This window comes from Odocoileus virginianus, chromosome 24 (assembly GCF_023699985.2).
Source record: "Odocoileus virginianus isolate 20LAN1187 ecotype Illinois chromosome 24, Ovbor_1.2, whole genome shotgun sequence".
In the NCBI taxonomy this organism is placed as follows: domain Eukaryota; kingdom Metazoa; phylum Chordata; class Mammalia; order Artiodactyla; family Cervidae; genus Odocoileus; species Odocoileus virginianus.
The window spans coordinates 803,029-821,316 of record NC_069697.1 but is presented as its reverse complement, the minus strand read 5'-3'; the positions used below and the strand labels follow the sequence as shown (position 1 = coordinate 821,316).

The 18,288-nt window shown below is 42.6% G+C and overlaps 1 protein-coding gene across 1 annotated transcript in view; it reads right to left on the bottom strand.

Annotated features, from left to right (window-relative positions):
* The window catches only part of LGR5 (leucine rich repeat containing G protein-coupled receptor 5), a 125,729-nt gene that overhangs the window by 23,985 nt on the left and 83,456 nt on the right, over window positions 1-18,288 (bottom strand). The window contains exons 5-7 of the mRNA XM_020904152.2: window positions 7,192-7,407; window positions 5,385-5,456; window positions 727-795 (exon numbers count right to left, since the gene is read on the bottom strand). Of these exons, the coding sequence (XP_020759811.2) occupies window positions 727-795; window positions 5,385-5,456; window positions 7,192-7,407 (357 nt within the window). The remainder of the gene's footprint in view (window positions 1-726; window positions 796-5,384; window positions 5,457-7,191; window positions 7,408-18,288) is intronic.

The window sequence follows — 18,288 nt, the reverse complement described above, 5'->3', positions numbered from 1 at the left end:
ACAGTGATGACTTCTTGGGTTAGCCCCACATGCGCGTCCTGCGGAAGAACCCCACAGAGGCTTTTTCTTATAAACAAGCCCTGCTGTCTACCTCCTTCAGCTGTGTGCCAAGAGAAGAGGCTCTGTGTTTATTTTTCTTTCCAAGTGTTAGAACATTACAAAGGTTATTCATATGCTTAGGTATAAAGAAAAGTAATTAAATAATAAATGTAAAAAGATAATATATGAAAATAGCTGAAAGTTAGCTTTATCATAGTAAAATGGTGGGGTTCTTTAAAAATTAAATAATATTTATGAAGCATTAAAGGAATATGGAATAATGTATAGGAAGGCATCTAACATTATACTAAGTCTGTACACTATATTCATCTAGTCCTAGACTCATGCAACCTAGAGAAGTTTGTTGCTGGATATGCTCAGCAAATCAGTGACTTCCAATATAGTTCTCTACATACCTATAGAGCATATATAAATGTTGGAAAAATATGGCTTAAAGAAATACATATTTTTTCCCTAATAAACACATATTAGAGAAATCCATCATAAATTTTAAAAGATTATCTGCTATTTTTGGTGACAGAATCAAATTAAAATACATTTTAGATGTAGTTAACCATTTTTATATGACCTTTCAAATTCTTCTTAGTCGTATTATATACAGTAGTCAAACACATCTTAAAATAAATTCACAAAGAATAGTTCTCCCACTAAATTTGTCCTACTTACAGTTCTTTAAGGTTGGAGAGTGTCCTGACTGCAGTGGGGAATTCATCAAGATTATTATAATTTAAGTCTCTGAAAATAAGTAAATAGCATGTTCAGGTTTTCATTAAAAAAATTCATGTACATGATATTTACAAGGAACGTTAACATGATCTTCCAATGGGCCAGTATCACTGATAACAATTCCTCCTCTTTAAGGAGAGAGACTTTGTTGGCTTGCTGAGCACCATCATTCCACAAGAATCTGCTTTGAAATGATCATTAGACTGATTGTGAGAAATTTCCAAGAGTCAAGGGTCAATGGCAGTGGGCATTAAAAAAGGGAGGGAGTTTGGGATGGACATGTGTACACGGCTATATTTAAAATGGATGACCAACTGTGGAGGACCTACTGTGGATAGCACATGGAACTCTGCTGAATGTCATGTGGCCACCTGGATGGGAGGGGAGAGTCTGGGGGAAAATGGAAACATGTCCATGCGTGGCTGAGTCCCTCCTCTGTTCACCGGAAACTACCCCAACATTGTTTGTTAATTGGCTATACCCTAATACAAAATAAACCTTTTTTTTTTTTTAAAGGACATGTACAGCATTGTGAATGTCCAAGTGTCTAGAACACGTGGCCAGGTGTCTGTGGCTGGCTGATGCTGTTCTTTACCTGGACCTGGCTCACCAGGCTGCCAGTGAATCTGTGCCCTCCTTGAGCGCCTCTGCTTTCCTGGCCCCGCCTCCACCCTCTGACTCTGCTGGTCGCTTTTCAGAGGCTCTCCGGAGAGGACCTCTAGGAAGGAGGCTGTACTACTGGCTCGGGCGCAGCTCTGGCCTTTCCCCCAGCCTGAAGTCCAGGGTGACAGCCTGCTTGTGCAGACGCTGATGTGGTACAGGGTGCTCTGAAGAAGGACATCGCGTCTAGAATCTCCACACAGTTACAAATAAGGATTCGTTTTCCTGATGTGTGGGGCAAAGCTCTACCATCCTTCATGCACGGACAGGGAGTGACCAGACAATCAATCTCAAGTCATTCGTTTCTCTGTTATGACACAAATGGCTTTTCAATTCCATTACTCACAAGCGCTTTATAGACTTACTCCACCTCTGATCTACATCTCCATATGAAAAAGTAATTGCCTCCTGATCTCTGGGAATGGCAGATTTCCCAGATGACGCAGAAAAACCTTTTGGTCAGGCAATCAGATGTGGTTAGATCTTCCTCTGTGGGGAAGAATTGCTATTTAATTTTAAGAGAGAGATAATTTGACCGAGTTAAACATGAATCAAGATTCCTACTTGTCTGGCACAAACCATCCTTAAGCTATACAGCAGGCAGGAAACTTGTGTCTTTTGTGGACATAAATTTTCTTCCTGTTTGTAAGTCTCTCCAGATGCTGTTTTGATTAAATGAGGATTGGATCCTTATAAATTACTCAGATTTCTAGTGAGGGAAAGGAAGATGTTGGGAATAAATTGGTTATTTTACCTATCCTCTGGAGCCCTGGGCAAAGTGAGGGGAGAGGGGACATTGAGACTTATATGAATTCGCCCTGAATGCATGAATTGCCTGAATTTGCAATCCTGGGTCCTCATCTCAAACATGGAGGAAAAAAAAAAAAGAAAAACTATTTATGGAAATAACCTATCAAAGCCCATCTTGTTTTCTGTTCCTATTGAGTTGAAAAGGACTGGAAGGTGCTTTCCATTGCTAAGATCCCCAGACCAGCCCTTGTGTAATTAAGGGAGAATTTCTAATTTTTCCAAGCAGCTGATTGACCGGAACAGCTTGCCTGTGCCATTAAGCTGACTTCAAAGTCCTGCCTGGACTCATTCACCTTCAGCATCTCCACATGAGGAGGCGTCCTCCCTTCTAAGAGGAAACACAGTGACTTAGTAACCCTGGAAGGACAGCTGTTCGGTCCCTCAGAAACGAGTGAATGCAGGTCCGGTTAGATGCTATGCTGACCAGGTACATATCGCTAAATTCTGTATGCAAATGAACGGGCTCTACGGCCACAGGAGAGGCGTTCTTTGGTCATGGCCTTCTGCTGTCTGGGTTAGAGCCAGTGTCGTAGATTCAGTGATTCTGTGTGGCTTATTTTGTGTGCATGCTAAGTTGCCTCAATCATGTCTGAAGCTGAGTCTTTGTGACCCGACAGGCTGTAGCCCACCAGGATCCTCTGCCCATAGGATTTCCCAAGCAAGAACACTGGATTGGGTAGCCATTTTCTTCCCCAGGGGATCTTCCCGACCCAGGGATCGAACTCTCGTCTCCTGCATTGGCGGGCAATTTCTTTATCACTGAGCCACCTGGGAAGCCCCAAACATGGATTTTGGAGTCAAATTAGGGAAGGAAGCAAGCCTCAGTTTTGCTGCTGACTATGTCATGTTGATAAAATAACTTTCAGTCAGTTCAGTCGTGTCCGACTCTTTGCGACCCCATGAATCGCAGCACACCAGGCCTCCCTGTCCATCACCAACTCCCGGAGTTTATTCAAACCCATGTCCATCGAGTTGGTGATGCCATCCAACCATCTCATCCTCTGTTGGCCCCTTCTCCTCCTACCCCCAATCCCTCCCAGCATCAGGGTCTTTTCCAATGAGTCAACTCTTCGCATCAGGTGGCCAAAGTATTGTAGTTTCAGCTTCAGCACCAGTCCTTCCAATGTACACCCAGGACTGATCTCCTTCAGGATGGACTGGTTGGATCTCCTTGCAGTCCAAGGGAGTCTCAAGAGTCTTCTCCAACACCACAGTTCAAAAGCATCAATTTTTCAGTGCTCAGCTTTCTTCACAGTCCAACTCTCACATCCATACATGATCACTGGAAAAACCATAGCCTTGACTAGATGGACCTTTGTTGGCAAAGTAATGCCTCTGCTTTTTAATATGCTATCTAGGTTGGTCATAACTCTCCTTCCAAGAAGTAAATGTCTTTTAATTTCATGGCTGCAATCACCATCTGCAGTGATTTTGGAGCTCCCAAAAAATAAAGTCTGACACTGCTTCCACTGTTTCCCCATCTATTTCCCATGAAGTGATGGGACAAGATGCCATGATCTTAGTTTTCTGAATGTTGAGCTTTAAGCCAACTTTTTCACTCTCCTCTTTCACTTTCATCAAGAGGCTTTTTAGTTCCTCTTCACTTTCTGCCATCAGGGTGATGTCATCTGCATATCTGAGGTTATTGATATTTCTCCTGGAAATCTTGATTCCAGCTTGTGCTTCTTCCAGACCAGCGTTTCTCATGATGTACTTTGCATATAAGTTAAATAAGCAGGGTGACAATATACAGCCTTGATGTAATCCTTTTCCTGTTTGGAACCAATCTGTTGTTCCATGTCCGGTTCTAACTGTTGCTTCCTGACCTGCATACAGGTTTCTCAAGAGGCAGCTCAGGTGGTCTGGTATTTCCATCTCTTTCAGAATTTTCCACAGTTTGTTGTGATTCACACAGTCAAAGGCTTTGGCATAGTCAATAAAAGCAGAAATAGATGTTTTTCTGGAACTCTCTTGCTTTTTTGATGATCCAGCGGATGTTGGCAATTTGATCTCTGGTTCCTCTGCCTTTTCTAAAACCAGCTTGAACATCTGGAAGTTTATGGTTCATGTATTGCTGAAGCCTGGCTTGGAGAATTTTGAGAGTCACTTTACTAGCGTGTGAGATGAGTGTAATTGTGTGGTAGTTTGAGCATTCTTTGGGATTGCCTTTCTTTGTGATTAGAATGAAAACTGACCTTTTCCAGTCCTGAGGCCACTGCTGAGTTTTCCAAATTTGCTGGCATATTGAGTGCAGCACTTTCACAGCATCGTCTTTCAGGATTTGAAATAGCTCAACTGGAATTCCATCACCTCCACTAGCTTTGATCGCAGTGATGCTTTCTAAGGCCCACCTGACTTCACATTCCAGGATGTCTGCCTCTATACTGAAGCCTAAAAATGGTTATCTTATTCTCTCTCTCTCTCTTTTTGGCTGAACCACTCAGAATGAGGAACTTCCCTGACCAGGGATTGAACCTGAGTCCCCCACAATGGAAGTGTGGAGTCTTAACCACTGGACCCTTAGGGAAGTCCTGGAGTCTAAAAAGGGGTCATAGTATCTGTTCTCATAGGATGGTTGTAGGATTGATTTGAAACCATGTGTGCTGAGTGCTCAGTACAATATTTGGTTAGAGATACACTCAATAAAGGGTAGGTGTTATTACGTTTTAGACTTTTGAGTTGCTCCTGCAGGAACCTCCGCTGTTTGCTGATGAGATGCCTGTTCCTCTGATTGGACAGAGTCTGGCACTTGCTTGTCTGCACCCTCTCCTTCAGTGGGGAGGGCCTGACTCATGAATGGTGAGCCTGGAGTGACAATACTGAACTGATCCCTGACAGAGAGCACACATCCCTCAGCAAACAGGCCCTGCTCAGTAGAGGACATCTCATTTAGCATCTAATGATTCCAACTAATTTATTACTCTTGTTAGATTAAAATAAAATCTCAGTTTTATTGTTTGGCTCTGTAGAGTGTGTATAGGGGCGTAAGATAAAGCCACTGTAAATATGTTTAAAGCTCAAGCAATTAACCAAACCAAATAGCAATTTTGACTTTAAGGGTATTTTGATTCCTTCCAAATAGTCATGAAAACACTGAAAAAAGGGAAACAAATAAAAGGTCAACTCACAAAGTCTCTAGGCTGTGGAGCCCATCAAAGCATTTCTTTCCCAGGGAGTGGATTCTATTGTTATGGAGATGTCTGCAGGAGAACATTACAGACAGTCAGGAAGGCGGATTGCACATGGAAATTTAGGCAAAACGTTTTGATTGCTGAAATCCAAGAACACTTACTCTAAAGAATGCACTAATTACATGTAAGAAATGCTTTGTTTAACATTTCTGTTTGCTTGCTTTAAAGGCTTTATGCCCCATTCACTCTTATCAGAGACGAATACCACAGAATTTCACAGTCACAGTTTTACCTTTTGGGTTTGAGATATCATGGAGTGAATAATAATTGTGGGATTAGCAACAAGGCTGGTAAAATTAAATTTAGGTTGCTCAGTATGGCTTTGGAATATAGAATGTTAAATAGAGATTCTGACCAACATCAACAAATGGAGGATGTAGAGGAGGAGGTCCGAGGTGGACGCAGCAAATCTTCTATCAAAGCTGATGGCTTACTGTGGCTGCATTGCCAGGGTGGGGCCACAGGTTAATAGGAAACAACAATTTCATCCACAGAGAATGGAGATCAGATTTTTTGACTGCCCAAGGAGATTAGTTATCTTGTCGTAGTATAAATGTGTCTAATTATCATCTTTGGCTCAGTGATAAGTCGGTTAGGTCAGGGCCAGTGAGAACAGCTGTGTGCATGACTGAAAACTGGACCACATCCCAGAGGGATTTTTGGGAAATGGGCTTAAGGAGGTCAGAGGGAAAGAGAAGAGCTGAATCTCTGTAAATTCATTCCCTCTAGTGGAGGGAAAAATTAAAGCACCTACCCAGCTTCTGATGGAACAGAAGCATCACCTTTGTATATGAACTTCAGTATAGAAATTTGTCAATGTCACCCCACATTTGCAATCCTTTCAGACAAAGGTTGCTATTCTAATAAATATATGCTGGTATCATGTTAGATCCATGTGATACTTATTGAGAATCTTTTACAGGCAACACGAGGGGAACCTAAACAGATGGATGAGAGGCTGGCCAGCCCTCAGAGCACACGCCGCAGTGCGAGGCGGACCCGTCTTCAGGAAAAGTGGGATGGCTGAAGCCCATGGGTCTGCAGGCAGGCATGAGCAAAGGCAGAGACAGTGCCTTTCTTCTTTCCTCGAAGAAAGCTAATCTGTGAGCCTTTCAAGCAGCTCCTGCTGTCCTCTGTCAGCACTGACTACTGTATTGTACATGTGGGGCATATTGCTGCCCTCTTGAACTGTTTATTTTTCCAACTATTACTTGAGAACCATTTTAGTTTACTTAAAATAATGAAATCTAGACCTCAAAGGCAAAAAGCCTTACAAATGCATAACTTGTTGTCAAGGGTTTGTCCCTTGCTTCTGTTACTTTGGAAGGGGTTTAAGAGGTACTTATTAAATAATAAGAAGGGCATATTTCAGTTTGACCTGCATTACAAATTACTATCAGAAATAAGGGATTTTTATTAACTTTGGTCATGGGACTAACTATACAGTGTGGTGATTACCCGTGTAATATACAATGGTTTCCCTGAGATAGGGGTCATATTTTGTTATTTCTGGATGCCTAGCAGTGCTTAGCACTTACCAGGTGCTTGATAAATGTTGTTTGATTCTTTTACACGATTAGAACATTTATGAGTCATTTTGGGGGGGGGGTTTCCTCCCTTAAAATGTCCCTCTTCAAAGTCTGAAGTGCTATCATTTTAAGGTCAAGGTCCCACAGAGAATTACAAGGTCTTGGTGAATTTAGAAACTGTGAGAGAAGTGGGAGAAAAACTCAATAAAACTTACAGAACCACCAAGCTGGAGAGGTTTCCAAAGGCATAGTCTGGTATGTGGTGTATTTTGTTCAGGGCCAAGGTCATGGCCTGCAGCGCCGACAGGCTTCTGAGAGCCTGGACCGGGATCTCCGTCAGCGCGTTGTCGTCCAGCCACAGATGCCTCAGGGAATGCAGGCCTCGGAAGCAGCTGGGGGCCACGGAGCTGATGCGGTTGGCATCCAGACGCCTGGGGAGGCAAGCGAGAAAGAGTGGAAAGCATAGAGCAGAGCCCAGGCAGAAGACGGGCTCTGCAGGAGAACCTCGACATGCCGATCAGCAAGAGTGAGACAGGGCTGGGGCCGCAGGAGCCCTGACCTCTGGGGCGTCTGCCTCCTGCCAGCCTCTGCTCTGGGTGCGAGCAGGACCGCTGCTATGAATCCCGCAGGGCTGTGACTCTTCCAGGCTTGGGCGGACCATGCCCTCCGGCAAGGCAGTGGCCTCCCCTGGGCTGTGGTGTTTCCGCTGATGATCCTTTAGCTTTCCTTTCTGACACTAGGAGAAAGACACCCCCACTGCTCCTTCCCACATCAACCAAGTCAGACAAATGCTGTTGCCTTCCCGGACTGTTGTGAACACACAAAACATACTTATTTTGGTTCATTGAGCTGTGGGGAAAGATTATTTTAGCATTTGAAAAGGACTGAGTAAGTTTTACAAGGCTAGGTCAGGGAGATTCCCTGGAGGAGGGCATGGCAACCCACTCCAGTATTCTTGCCTGGAGAATCCCATGGACAGAGGAATCTGGCAGAATGCAGTCCACGGGGTCGCAAAGAGTCGCATACGACTGAACTGACTTAGCACACACGCATGAGCAATTTTTACAAGGCTGTTACAGATACGCTTCAGGGATGGGGAGGAGCCCCTCGCCGCTTAGTACTTTGCTGCAAGGCCTACAACAAGCAGGCTTTCTTGTTCATCCTAACCAACGGCACTGAGCAGATGTTTGCTTTCCTTGACATTTTAAATGAATAGTAAAATAGCTTTCCCAGTTTTTGCTTGCTTTTTCTACACATCACTTTTTTTTTTTTTAATGGGGAAATACGTCTAAAAATAGGTCCAGTTAATAAGCTGCTGCTGTTTCAGAGCCAGTAGAGGGAGTGCAGAACATTCATTTTACCCTCATCCAGCCTAGAAGTGGCCGTGACAGCAACGCCTCAGCTTTTCTTACTGAAGGGACCAGACAGACACAGACTGAAGTTTTCTGTAAGGTGCATGAACCACAGGACCCTCGACATTCAGTTATGCATCCACCAGCCCTCACTCTTTTTTTTTTTTTCCAATCTGTTCTTAAGACTCACACATTTATTTGCATTTTCAAAGCTAGGATTTAAAAAAGAAGAGTTGCATTTTAAGCAGTGCATGTATTAGGAAGGATTAGAACATCACGACTGGATTTTGAAAAATGTTTTAGGAAGCATTTAAGACTAAACAGATGCAGGAAGCACTCCAGGATCATGAAATAATCCCCTGCAGACCAAATTTAAACAGCTTAAAAGCAGCATTCTCTGTAGTGCTGCTACATGAGCAGGGAGGGAGTGCCTCTCCATGAAAAGTGGCTTCCCCACTTTCGGTCACACATGTCATTCCACTCCTGCTCTGACCCCTGCTTCCCCCGACTGAATGGGGAAGCATGACCTCCGGGCCCTGAACCAAGCTTTTAAATTTAATTTAATTTTTTAATTGGAGGAAAATTGCTCCCCAGTGTTGTGTTGGTTTCTGCCATACAACAATGCAAATCAGCCGTAATTTTACCTATGGTACCTCGTTCGTGAGCCTTCCTCCCTTCCCCCCACCCCGCCACCCCTCCAGGTCAAGTTTTGATGCTGAGATAAGGTCACTTGGAACAAACAAGTCCGATGCCACAGTCCACTCACAATCAAATTTCCAGGGGAATAACCATCCCTGTAGGTAGCAGACTCGCAGCTTCCAGATATCTCAAGGTTCTGCCTACAAGCAGAACAGAAAACGTCCAGGCAAACCCAGCATGGTCCCTTTCCCTCAGTCCAGCAACAACATGCTTGGCTCATGTTCAGATAAGGTGTGCTTTCATCAGGGCATGAGGAGGTGCTTGTTTTTGCTTGACTAGGAGTAAAGCACATATGTAAACTCTCCTCAATGACTGCACTGATTACAGGATGAAGATGTTATTTAAATACTATGAATTTCCAAGTTTTTGTTGACATATTGTCTGATGATTGCCAGTGGCTTATGCAGTGAAATTATCAGTGGCTTCTAAGTCCTGAAAAGGACTGACCTTCAAGTTCAGTGCAAAGGGGGAGCATGTACAGAAAAGGCTCTCTCTGCATTGAGTCACGAACTTGTCTTTTGCGATATTTAAGTTACCACCAAAGTTTCTGCAGGATCTCAAGCGATTCTGGCATCAGTTCCCAAAGTTAAAAAGCCCATTTCTCTGGATACATTTCTTTTACGAATCATTTCTCCCCCCAGTAAAAAGGATATAATCTAGTTTTCACACCATAATCTTAGAGCAATGTACTATCTGAAATGAAATGACTAGGCCCGGGCAATTGTTCACATTCCAAGCTCTAACACACCCAGATGCATCGCTTGGCATCCTGAGTGCGGCACTAAATGTTTCTCTGTCTCAGCAGTTTCTTCGTCTAAGAAGCTCCCCATAAATATACTCCTTCTCCTTGTAGTGTTTTGAAGTCCGTGTCCACTTGGCTGCAGTGGTCCAAATCTATTTCAGAGAGTGGTATATTATTCATGCTCAGAGGTAGTATCCAATTTAATCTTAAGAGAATATCTCAAGACAAATTGGAGTGTGGAATTCATTATTCAACCACTTGTACAGGTGGTTCTTACAGAACAAGGTTAAGACTGGACAAAGCAGCTGGCAGGGCACAAGTTGCGCCGACTCCCTGAGCAAACAAAGAGCTCATGTTATGTCAGCCTGGTCTTTAGGGGCAGCTGGGCATTGTCCATTCATATGCTTGAAAAATGCAATATTGAAGTGCTAGAGTTTAAGGAGAACACCACTACGCAGGCCATGAAAACACATGAAGAAATGTCAGGAGCAGCAAAAATAACTATGTGTATAACTCCACCTTTTAAGGCTTTCTTTGTCATCATTCCTATTTCCTGAAAGTCACAAGGAATGTATGTGTGCGTGTGTTCAGTCATCTCAGAATCTGTGAAAAAGTGAAGAGATTTGGGATGAGAAATTTTGAGACCAAGTCAAATAACAGCTATATGACCATGACCAAGTCAACAGACCTTAGCTTTCACATCTATAAGTTGAGGGTAACCCCTCTAATAGGTGGCGTTATGATTAAAGAAAAGAATACAACAAGACTTCGTAAATTATAAAGTCCTTGAATGATTTTACGTTATTATTGCTGGAGGTGGGTTAACAGTTGGTGTTTTTGTGTTTTGACATAGAAACCAGTCAGAAAAAAAGAAGAAACTCAGTTTTTCCCTTAGTCAAACATGGGTTACATGAGTGCCACCTGTCAGTAAATTTCAGTTCTGAGACATGCAGACTACTCTTTCACCCCTTGTAACAGAAATAATGCAGTGGTGTCTGCAAACAGACGTAATAGAAGTCCCCCTTCCTTTCCAGCCTTCAGTGTTATCATTACGTGTGTGTGTGTCAGTATCACAAAGGGCGAATGGTTTTGTTCCTGTTACATTACTGAATACTACATCTTCATTCTGAAGGCAAAGGAGAAGTGATGACATGTGGTAGATGGCATACTGTCAGAGAAAGTTTCTAGCAATGATCTTGGTGTTGAAATATCCATTGATAATGTGGCAGAAGCAGCATAAAGCCTGCAAGCAGTTAGGTGTAGCAAAATAAAACACTTTAATATGGCTCCGTCTTTCTGACAAATAAACCTCTTAACTCTGATCTTGAAATGCCGTATGATGTATGGGGAGAGTACCATGGAAACTTACATTATCGTATGTAAATAGATAGCCAAGGGGAATTTGCTGTGTGGCTCAGGAAACTCAAACAGGGGCTCAGTATCAACCTAGGGGGTGGGATGGGGAGAGAAATGGGAGGGAGGTCCAACAGGGAGGGGACATATGCATACCTATGGCTGATTCATGTTGAGGTTTGACAGAAAACAGCAAAATTCTGTAAAGCAGTTATCCTTCAATTAAAAAATTAACAAAAAAGAAAAGTAATGACTATATGGGAAATGACACTCACTGTATGCACCATTTGTGCCTTATAACTTACAGAAAAAGATAGATAAAATAACATTTTACTCTACTTCTTAAGTCACATGGAACCACCTACATAATGAATGTATGGGAAACTGGAAAGTGCACTGAATTAGGAGAAATAAGACACAGATTTAACTCAAGATTGTTACTTATTAATTTCGAGATCAGGGAGCATCCGATTAATTTCTCTAAGGGTCAATTTCCATATCTGTAAAGCAGTATCACAACAGATCACAAAATTACTATGGGAATTAAATAAGAAAAACATATGTGGAAGGATTTTGTAAGTGGTAAAGCACTTTACAAATGATAGGCTTTTTATGTGAGAAAAAGTCTCACATTTAGGAAGTGGCATCATTCCCTGCTCTCCCAAAGTTCGTTTTATTTCTTTTTCTGAAGGCCTTAATCATTTGTAACGTCAAATATCTCTATAATAGATTCCTTTTTTTTTTTTTTTTGGTCATGTGAACTGGCAGGACGACTGATTTTCCACTCACTGTACATCCTTAAATGGCATGTTTTGATTGGTGTTACAGGAAGGCTTCCCTCACAGAGAAAAGGAGATACACAAATCTTTTGCGTTAAAAGGTCGAAAAAGGCCTCAAAGGCTAAAGTGGCTGAGGAAAAAGAAGATATCATCTGTTGCAAGAACACAATTTTTATTAATATGAGCCTTTGCAATGTTACTGATGAGAAATATGACTTTTGGGTGTATGCTGAAACAGCTTCTTCTCTGGGGGGAGGCCTGGCGGGTAGCTCCACAAGTGCCTAAAGGGGTTTTATTGGACTAACTGCTGGGCCGAGGGGGCTGTCTCTCAGGGCCCTAGGTCATGTCTTCTCATCACTGGCACCTGGTCAGGACTGTCCACTTCAGCCTGACAGGCTTCAATAACTGTGAATATCCAAGGTCAGCATTTGGAGTCGGGATAACTTAAGTCCCATGAAATTTCTGGGTTACTTCCCTGTGAGGAATGTCTTGGCCTCCCCCACCAAGCATTCTTTAAGACCTGTGTAAAAACATTCCTCTGGGGCGGGTGTGTACTCCCTAGTAATGGGTGTGCTGTGGGAAGGTCACTCCGATAGCTGATTGCAGGAGGAGCTGGGGGACAGGAAGTGACCACGGTGGGTGCCATCATCGGGCGAGAAAGGATGTGTGCTAGAAGTGTGGAAAGGCGGAGGAAGGCCTGGGGTGAAGGACAGTAAGTAAGTAAGCAGCCTGACCAAACAGGGTGACTGGGCAGATGTGACCAGAAAGGAAGACAAGGAAGCTATGGGGCTCAGTGTTCCGGGCAGCTGGGCAGCTGGAACTGTGCAGGGGTGAACGCTAGCCAGTATTACATAAATGAAAGATAAAACAGACCTGCATGTTCATTGTGAATACAGTTCTGTAATATCAATGTATCCTATGTGAGGAAGAACTGAAAGGTAATGGGCAAAAAAAAATTTTTTTTAATGTCAGGAAAAAGAAAAAAAAAAGTTATTTTCTTGCCTTCTCTCTGAAGTTCTTCCCTATTGTTTCCATGCAAAAAAGCTTAATTTTGCAATTCTTCTCTTTTAAAAGGAACATTATGTTAATCTGTCCCACACTCCTGAAAGGAATTTTTGCTTTATAGATGGCATTATGGTAGGGATTAGTGAATTGATGAGGTCACTCCAGCTATTGTTTCTCTAGAAAATAGACCTTTACATGTATCTTGTATATGTACAAGATATACCTTGTCCAGTGTATAACACAAACTTATATCTTTGTTTGAGAATATCTTTGATAACCCATTAACTGCAAGGAAGAAAGCGTTAGTCAGAAGATAAGCCATTGATCTTGACTAATTCTCACCTGAGATGACTGTAATATTGTCAATTATTAACATGGATGACTCAAGGGAAAAAAAGGCAAAGGTGTGAAGAATGTTGCAGCTGAAGGTTTAATACAGCTTATGGGGACTCTTCCAATAAACGGACCTATGAAGCACAGCATTTGACATAGCTGTTTTATAGTTGGACGAGCATTTCTCTTCTTTTGAAGAAATGATCAACTCTCTTGTATATTTTGTGAGGAGACCACTTTGAACAATTCCTGGGAGTCAAACGAGCACAGTGATTTAGTTCATTTATAACATTTTAAGAAATGAGAGCAGTTTCAATGATTATCCTACTTTTGCTACTAAATGAAAAGCATGTAGTTCTAAGCTTGTATATGATACAATTTATCTAAGTCCCTCTAGTCTTTGTTATGGTGAAATTTTACTGCTTAGAAATTTTATTGCATTGGAACCAGTCGGTCATTGGAATTGAATTTGCCAGATCATTTTGATAATAATACTATCAAGATAGAATTTTATCCACATGAATTCTTATAGATTGTATTGATTTATATGAATTCTTCATAATCAAATGAGTCATTTTTTGTTATTGTTTTTTAATATTTATGAAGTGATGACAATGTGGAATTCAACTTTCTAATGAAATTTACCATCTATAACCTAGGAAGATACTAAGCATTTGAATTCATATGAACACCATGATTGCTTATATGGGAATTTCTGCTTCTATCTTCCTATTCTCCATCTTATTTATTGATAAACTTAATGTAAACCAGGAAGAAAAGTTATTGCTTTAGACTTACCTCTGAAAAGGTAAAAAGGTTTTTTCCATCTCTGCAACTTGGGGAGAGAGAAGGTGTACAGGTTTATGGATGTATAATAATTCAGAGACTAGTCAGCTGACTTGTCTCTAAAGTGAATGAGACCAGTGATCTCACACCGGATGAAGTGTCTAACAGAATCAAGCTCCTGTCTCTCTGTAATCATTGGGAAGTACAAGATTCCAATTAGGAACATATTTTAAAGTCAATTTACATGAAGCTGCTCAGTTTCTCAGAGGTTACCACTGCTGTGAATTTTTTAATAGGAAGATGACCCAGAATGAAAGTACCATGAGTATTAACTTCTTTCATTTCATTTTTCTCCATAGAAAACAAAAACCTCCTTTTTGTCAGGGGCACCATTAGTCTCCCAGCTATCAGCAGAGTTTGAAATCTGGGGGTCATCTTTACATCTCCCATTGCTTTCCAGACAATCATTCTCCAAGGTTTCTCCATTTATCTTCATCTCCAAGATTGTTCATTTCCACTGCCTAGTAAAGTGTCTTATCTCTTCACACCTGTATTATGCAACAGCCTCTAGCTGGTCCTTTTGCCTTTGATCTCTTATCTCTTCAATTAATCCTGAAGGCTGCTGCCAGATGAGTCTCCCTAAAACGGGGCTCTATGTCATGCCCTTTAGGAGCCCACAGCTCTTCCACGTTGCCATGCCTTTCAAATCCCAATTTCTGGTTCTGATATTCAGAGCGTATCCACCTTATCTAGCCAAACTTTTTCCTTAGTTCTGTGTCCCACTCAACTCCCTCCCTCAGCTCCGTCCTTATTTACCTTGGGCTGTGCTGGCTCTTCACGGCTGTGCGGGCTTCTCTCTGGTTGCGGGGAGCGGGGGCTACTCTCTGGTGCGGTGCCTTCTCCTGTTGCAAAGCGCGGGCTCCAGGGCACGTGGGCTTCGGTCGCTTCAGCGCGTGGCTGCAGCCCGGGGCTCGAGAGCACAGGCTCCGCAGTTGTGGTGCCCGGACTTAGCTGCTCTGTGGCATGTGGGATCCTCCCAGACCAGGGATTGAACTCGTGTCTCCTGCGTCGGCAGGTGGATTCTTCACCACTGAGCCACCAGGGAAGCCCCCACAGTGCTTCCGAACCTTGTCTTCAGGAACAACTTGTTACTCCCGCCTATCCAAATCTCCCCAACCTGAGACTTAATTTTATTACTCTTCTCTGAACCCTTCTCTTGAAGTGGGGAGTTCTTGCAGTGGGGTTAAAACAATGGGAAAGCTAAATCTTGTAGATCAGCTTCTAAACCCTTCAAGGAAACAGTGGGATATATAGCTCAGAAGAGCAGCAGGAAAGCCAGTCGCCGAGAGCGGCTCTGGGTTTCCCTCAGGCCCCTTTCCCTCCTGTTACACATTTCTCGTGTGCCTGTTCTCTGCAGGGGATGCTCTCAGAAGGCATGACAGAACAGTGATAAAACAGGAAGATTTTAGAGCTGGAAAGGCCAGAGGTCTCACCTCAGACTCCCCTCTCACCTGACTCTGTTAAAAGACAAACGGCCTTCCGGAGGTTCAGTGACATCTCTGAGCTTTCTCCTCCTTCATCACTAAGGAAGGGGTGACCTCAGATCCTGCTTCATGAGGTTGATTTTAGGGTGAAGTGAGATGATGTAGGTAAGAATGTGAATAAATATGAACGGTTTTTGGGCATTTCTAATTCTATCCTTGTCTTGTTCCTAAACTTGAGTGCTTCTTTATGTGCCTTTTCACAGTTCATCTAACCCCCATTATTCCAGAAAAGGGGACACTTTGTCCCATTCACAATGTGCCTTCCCAGAGTCGGCATCCTTTTAGCTTCTTGCTACTTTTCAAACCTACTTTTCAAAGCTAAACTTTATGTTACACCACGAGATGAAAGAGCTGATTTTACTTCTCATTCCACAACATCTATGTTCTCTTTTAGTTATTTACCTATCTGATATGATTGTCAAATCTGTGACTTATAGAACTGGTAGATAACCTGTAATAGCAGTTATCACAGTATCTCACACCTCGGGTCTTGCTTAAAGTGCTCACATTTTGCTTTTGTTTTTCATCTGATTCTGAGGCTCCAATTTGAGCTCTCTCTTTCTGTGGAAAAAGGGCTTTGCCTTTGAAAATAATTTTCTCCTAATTTTTTTTCTTGACCTCGTGGCATGTGGGATCCTAGTTCTCCCAACCAGGGCTTGAACCTGCACCCCGGCCTTGAAAGCGTGTGGTCTTAATCCCAGGACCACCAGGGCAGTCCCCTCTCCCGATGTTTAAATGGGAGGAGGGGGATAAGGCAAAACCCTTTCTCCTCAGAACAATTTACTGGGTGCTGGTTTACATGTGGCATGTGAAATGAACTCCAGATAGCTCAACAGACAAAAGTCTTAGTCTCTAGAATGTCTCAGTGCTCCTCCATCCCAAGGTAGACCTAATGTATAGGCCTTGTGGTGAAAAACAAAACCAAGACCATGGTGGATTTTAATTATGTAAGCTTAAAACTCCTCTTTCTGTACACTATTTTAGCGGAAGGAATAATGTCATTAATACTAAAACCATTGCTTTTTTTTTTTTAACCCTTTTGATCTTTTAATCTTATCCGCTTGGTTACCTCCCTTTGCTTTCTTTTCATCTGTTTACACCTCCCTGTCTTCTGTTACTTCCTTTATCCTCAGGCTGAAACCCAAGAGGCTCCTGGCTGTTGACCGGGGATCTGCTGCCGCTTCTAGGCTTGCCTTCCTTTCTGCTCAGCACTGTGAGCCCTGCCTCTTCTTCTTCACCTCCTCCTCTTCCTGCTGACTCTCTTTTTGGTTTATTAGTAGCAAAACCCTACTCTGAAGAGTCAAGGGGAAGTTAGTGACATTTCACAGTGTTCAAAGAGGAGGGTGTCGATAGCCCTTAAGCCGCTGTCACAATGAGATGCTCAGGCAGCTCATATTCCAGCAAGAGTTAGAGACTCTTCTCAGGTCTTAACAGAGAAGGCAGTGGCACCCCGCTCCAGTGCTCTTGCCTGGAGAATCCCATGGATGGAGGAGCCTGGTAGGCTACAGTCCATGGGGTCGCTAAGGGTTGGACACGACTGAGCGACTTCACCTTCACTTGTCACTTTCATGCATTGGAGCAGGAAATGGCACCCCACTCCAGTGTTCTTGCCTGGAGAATCCCAGGGACGGGGGAGCCTGGTGGGCTGCCGTCTGTGGGGTCGCACAGAGTCGGACACGACTGAAGCGACTTAGCAGCAGCAGCAGTTCAGGTCTTAAAATAATGTCTGTACTCTAAAGATGATTGTCAGCTAATTGGAGAGTAGAGACAATACTAAAGACATGTCTAATTCTCCTTTCATTTTCTATTTACCAGCTCATGATTTTTACGATTGTGCATTTTCCACAATTAGTTTTGCTACTGCAGAGTTGGCATGAAAATCAACAGATATTATAGTATAGTACTTAATACTATTTAATATTAGCCGGACAGACATGAATATGTCATTTTCTTTGATCACCCTGAACTTTCGCTAATGACAGGGAGATGGTTGCATATCATTAATGACTGTCAGCCAATGAAGCAATGATTTTATTTTTTTTCAGTGATCTATTTCTTAACAATATTTGTGAGGATGTGGGAGGGTTAAGCTTTGAGATTCCATCAAATCACTGCAATCTGATCCTAGTCTTCCAGTGACTATAATGCCAAAAGTTTCTTAGTGAAATCCAGTTCACTGTGAATTCTGATTACATTTCCTATTCCTTTCCAAAAAACAGAAAGGAAATTAAGTTATATTTGATTACATTACAAAAAAGTCCAACTGGTGTCTGGGCAGTCACTGCCATGTCAGAAACCTAGTGTACAAGGCACGTATTGTACAGAGGCAGGCTCCGGACTGCTGGGCTTGGGTACACGGACTTGCCTTCTCACTCTTTAGCTGAACAGTTTGTAAGCATCAGGAGAGCTCAGAGAACACAAATGTACCTGTGTGTTTTCATTGTGAACAAGGCAAACTATTTGTTGTTTACATGGAACCAGTGAAAATCACATCCCTTGAAACATGAGTACAATTTGTTTCTTCCTTGCAATAAGGTTACCAGTTTCCATGTATATCAAGTTTCTTAAGTTTATTCAATGAAGCCAAGTCTACATGGGAGGTGCTGATGCTTCTGTTCTATGGGTACATTTGAATAGCAGGATAATACGCATGTGGCCTCCTCACTTCATCTACCCCAGACTGTCAGTAGGACTCAATAGGTAGATGTGAGCTACTTCA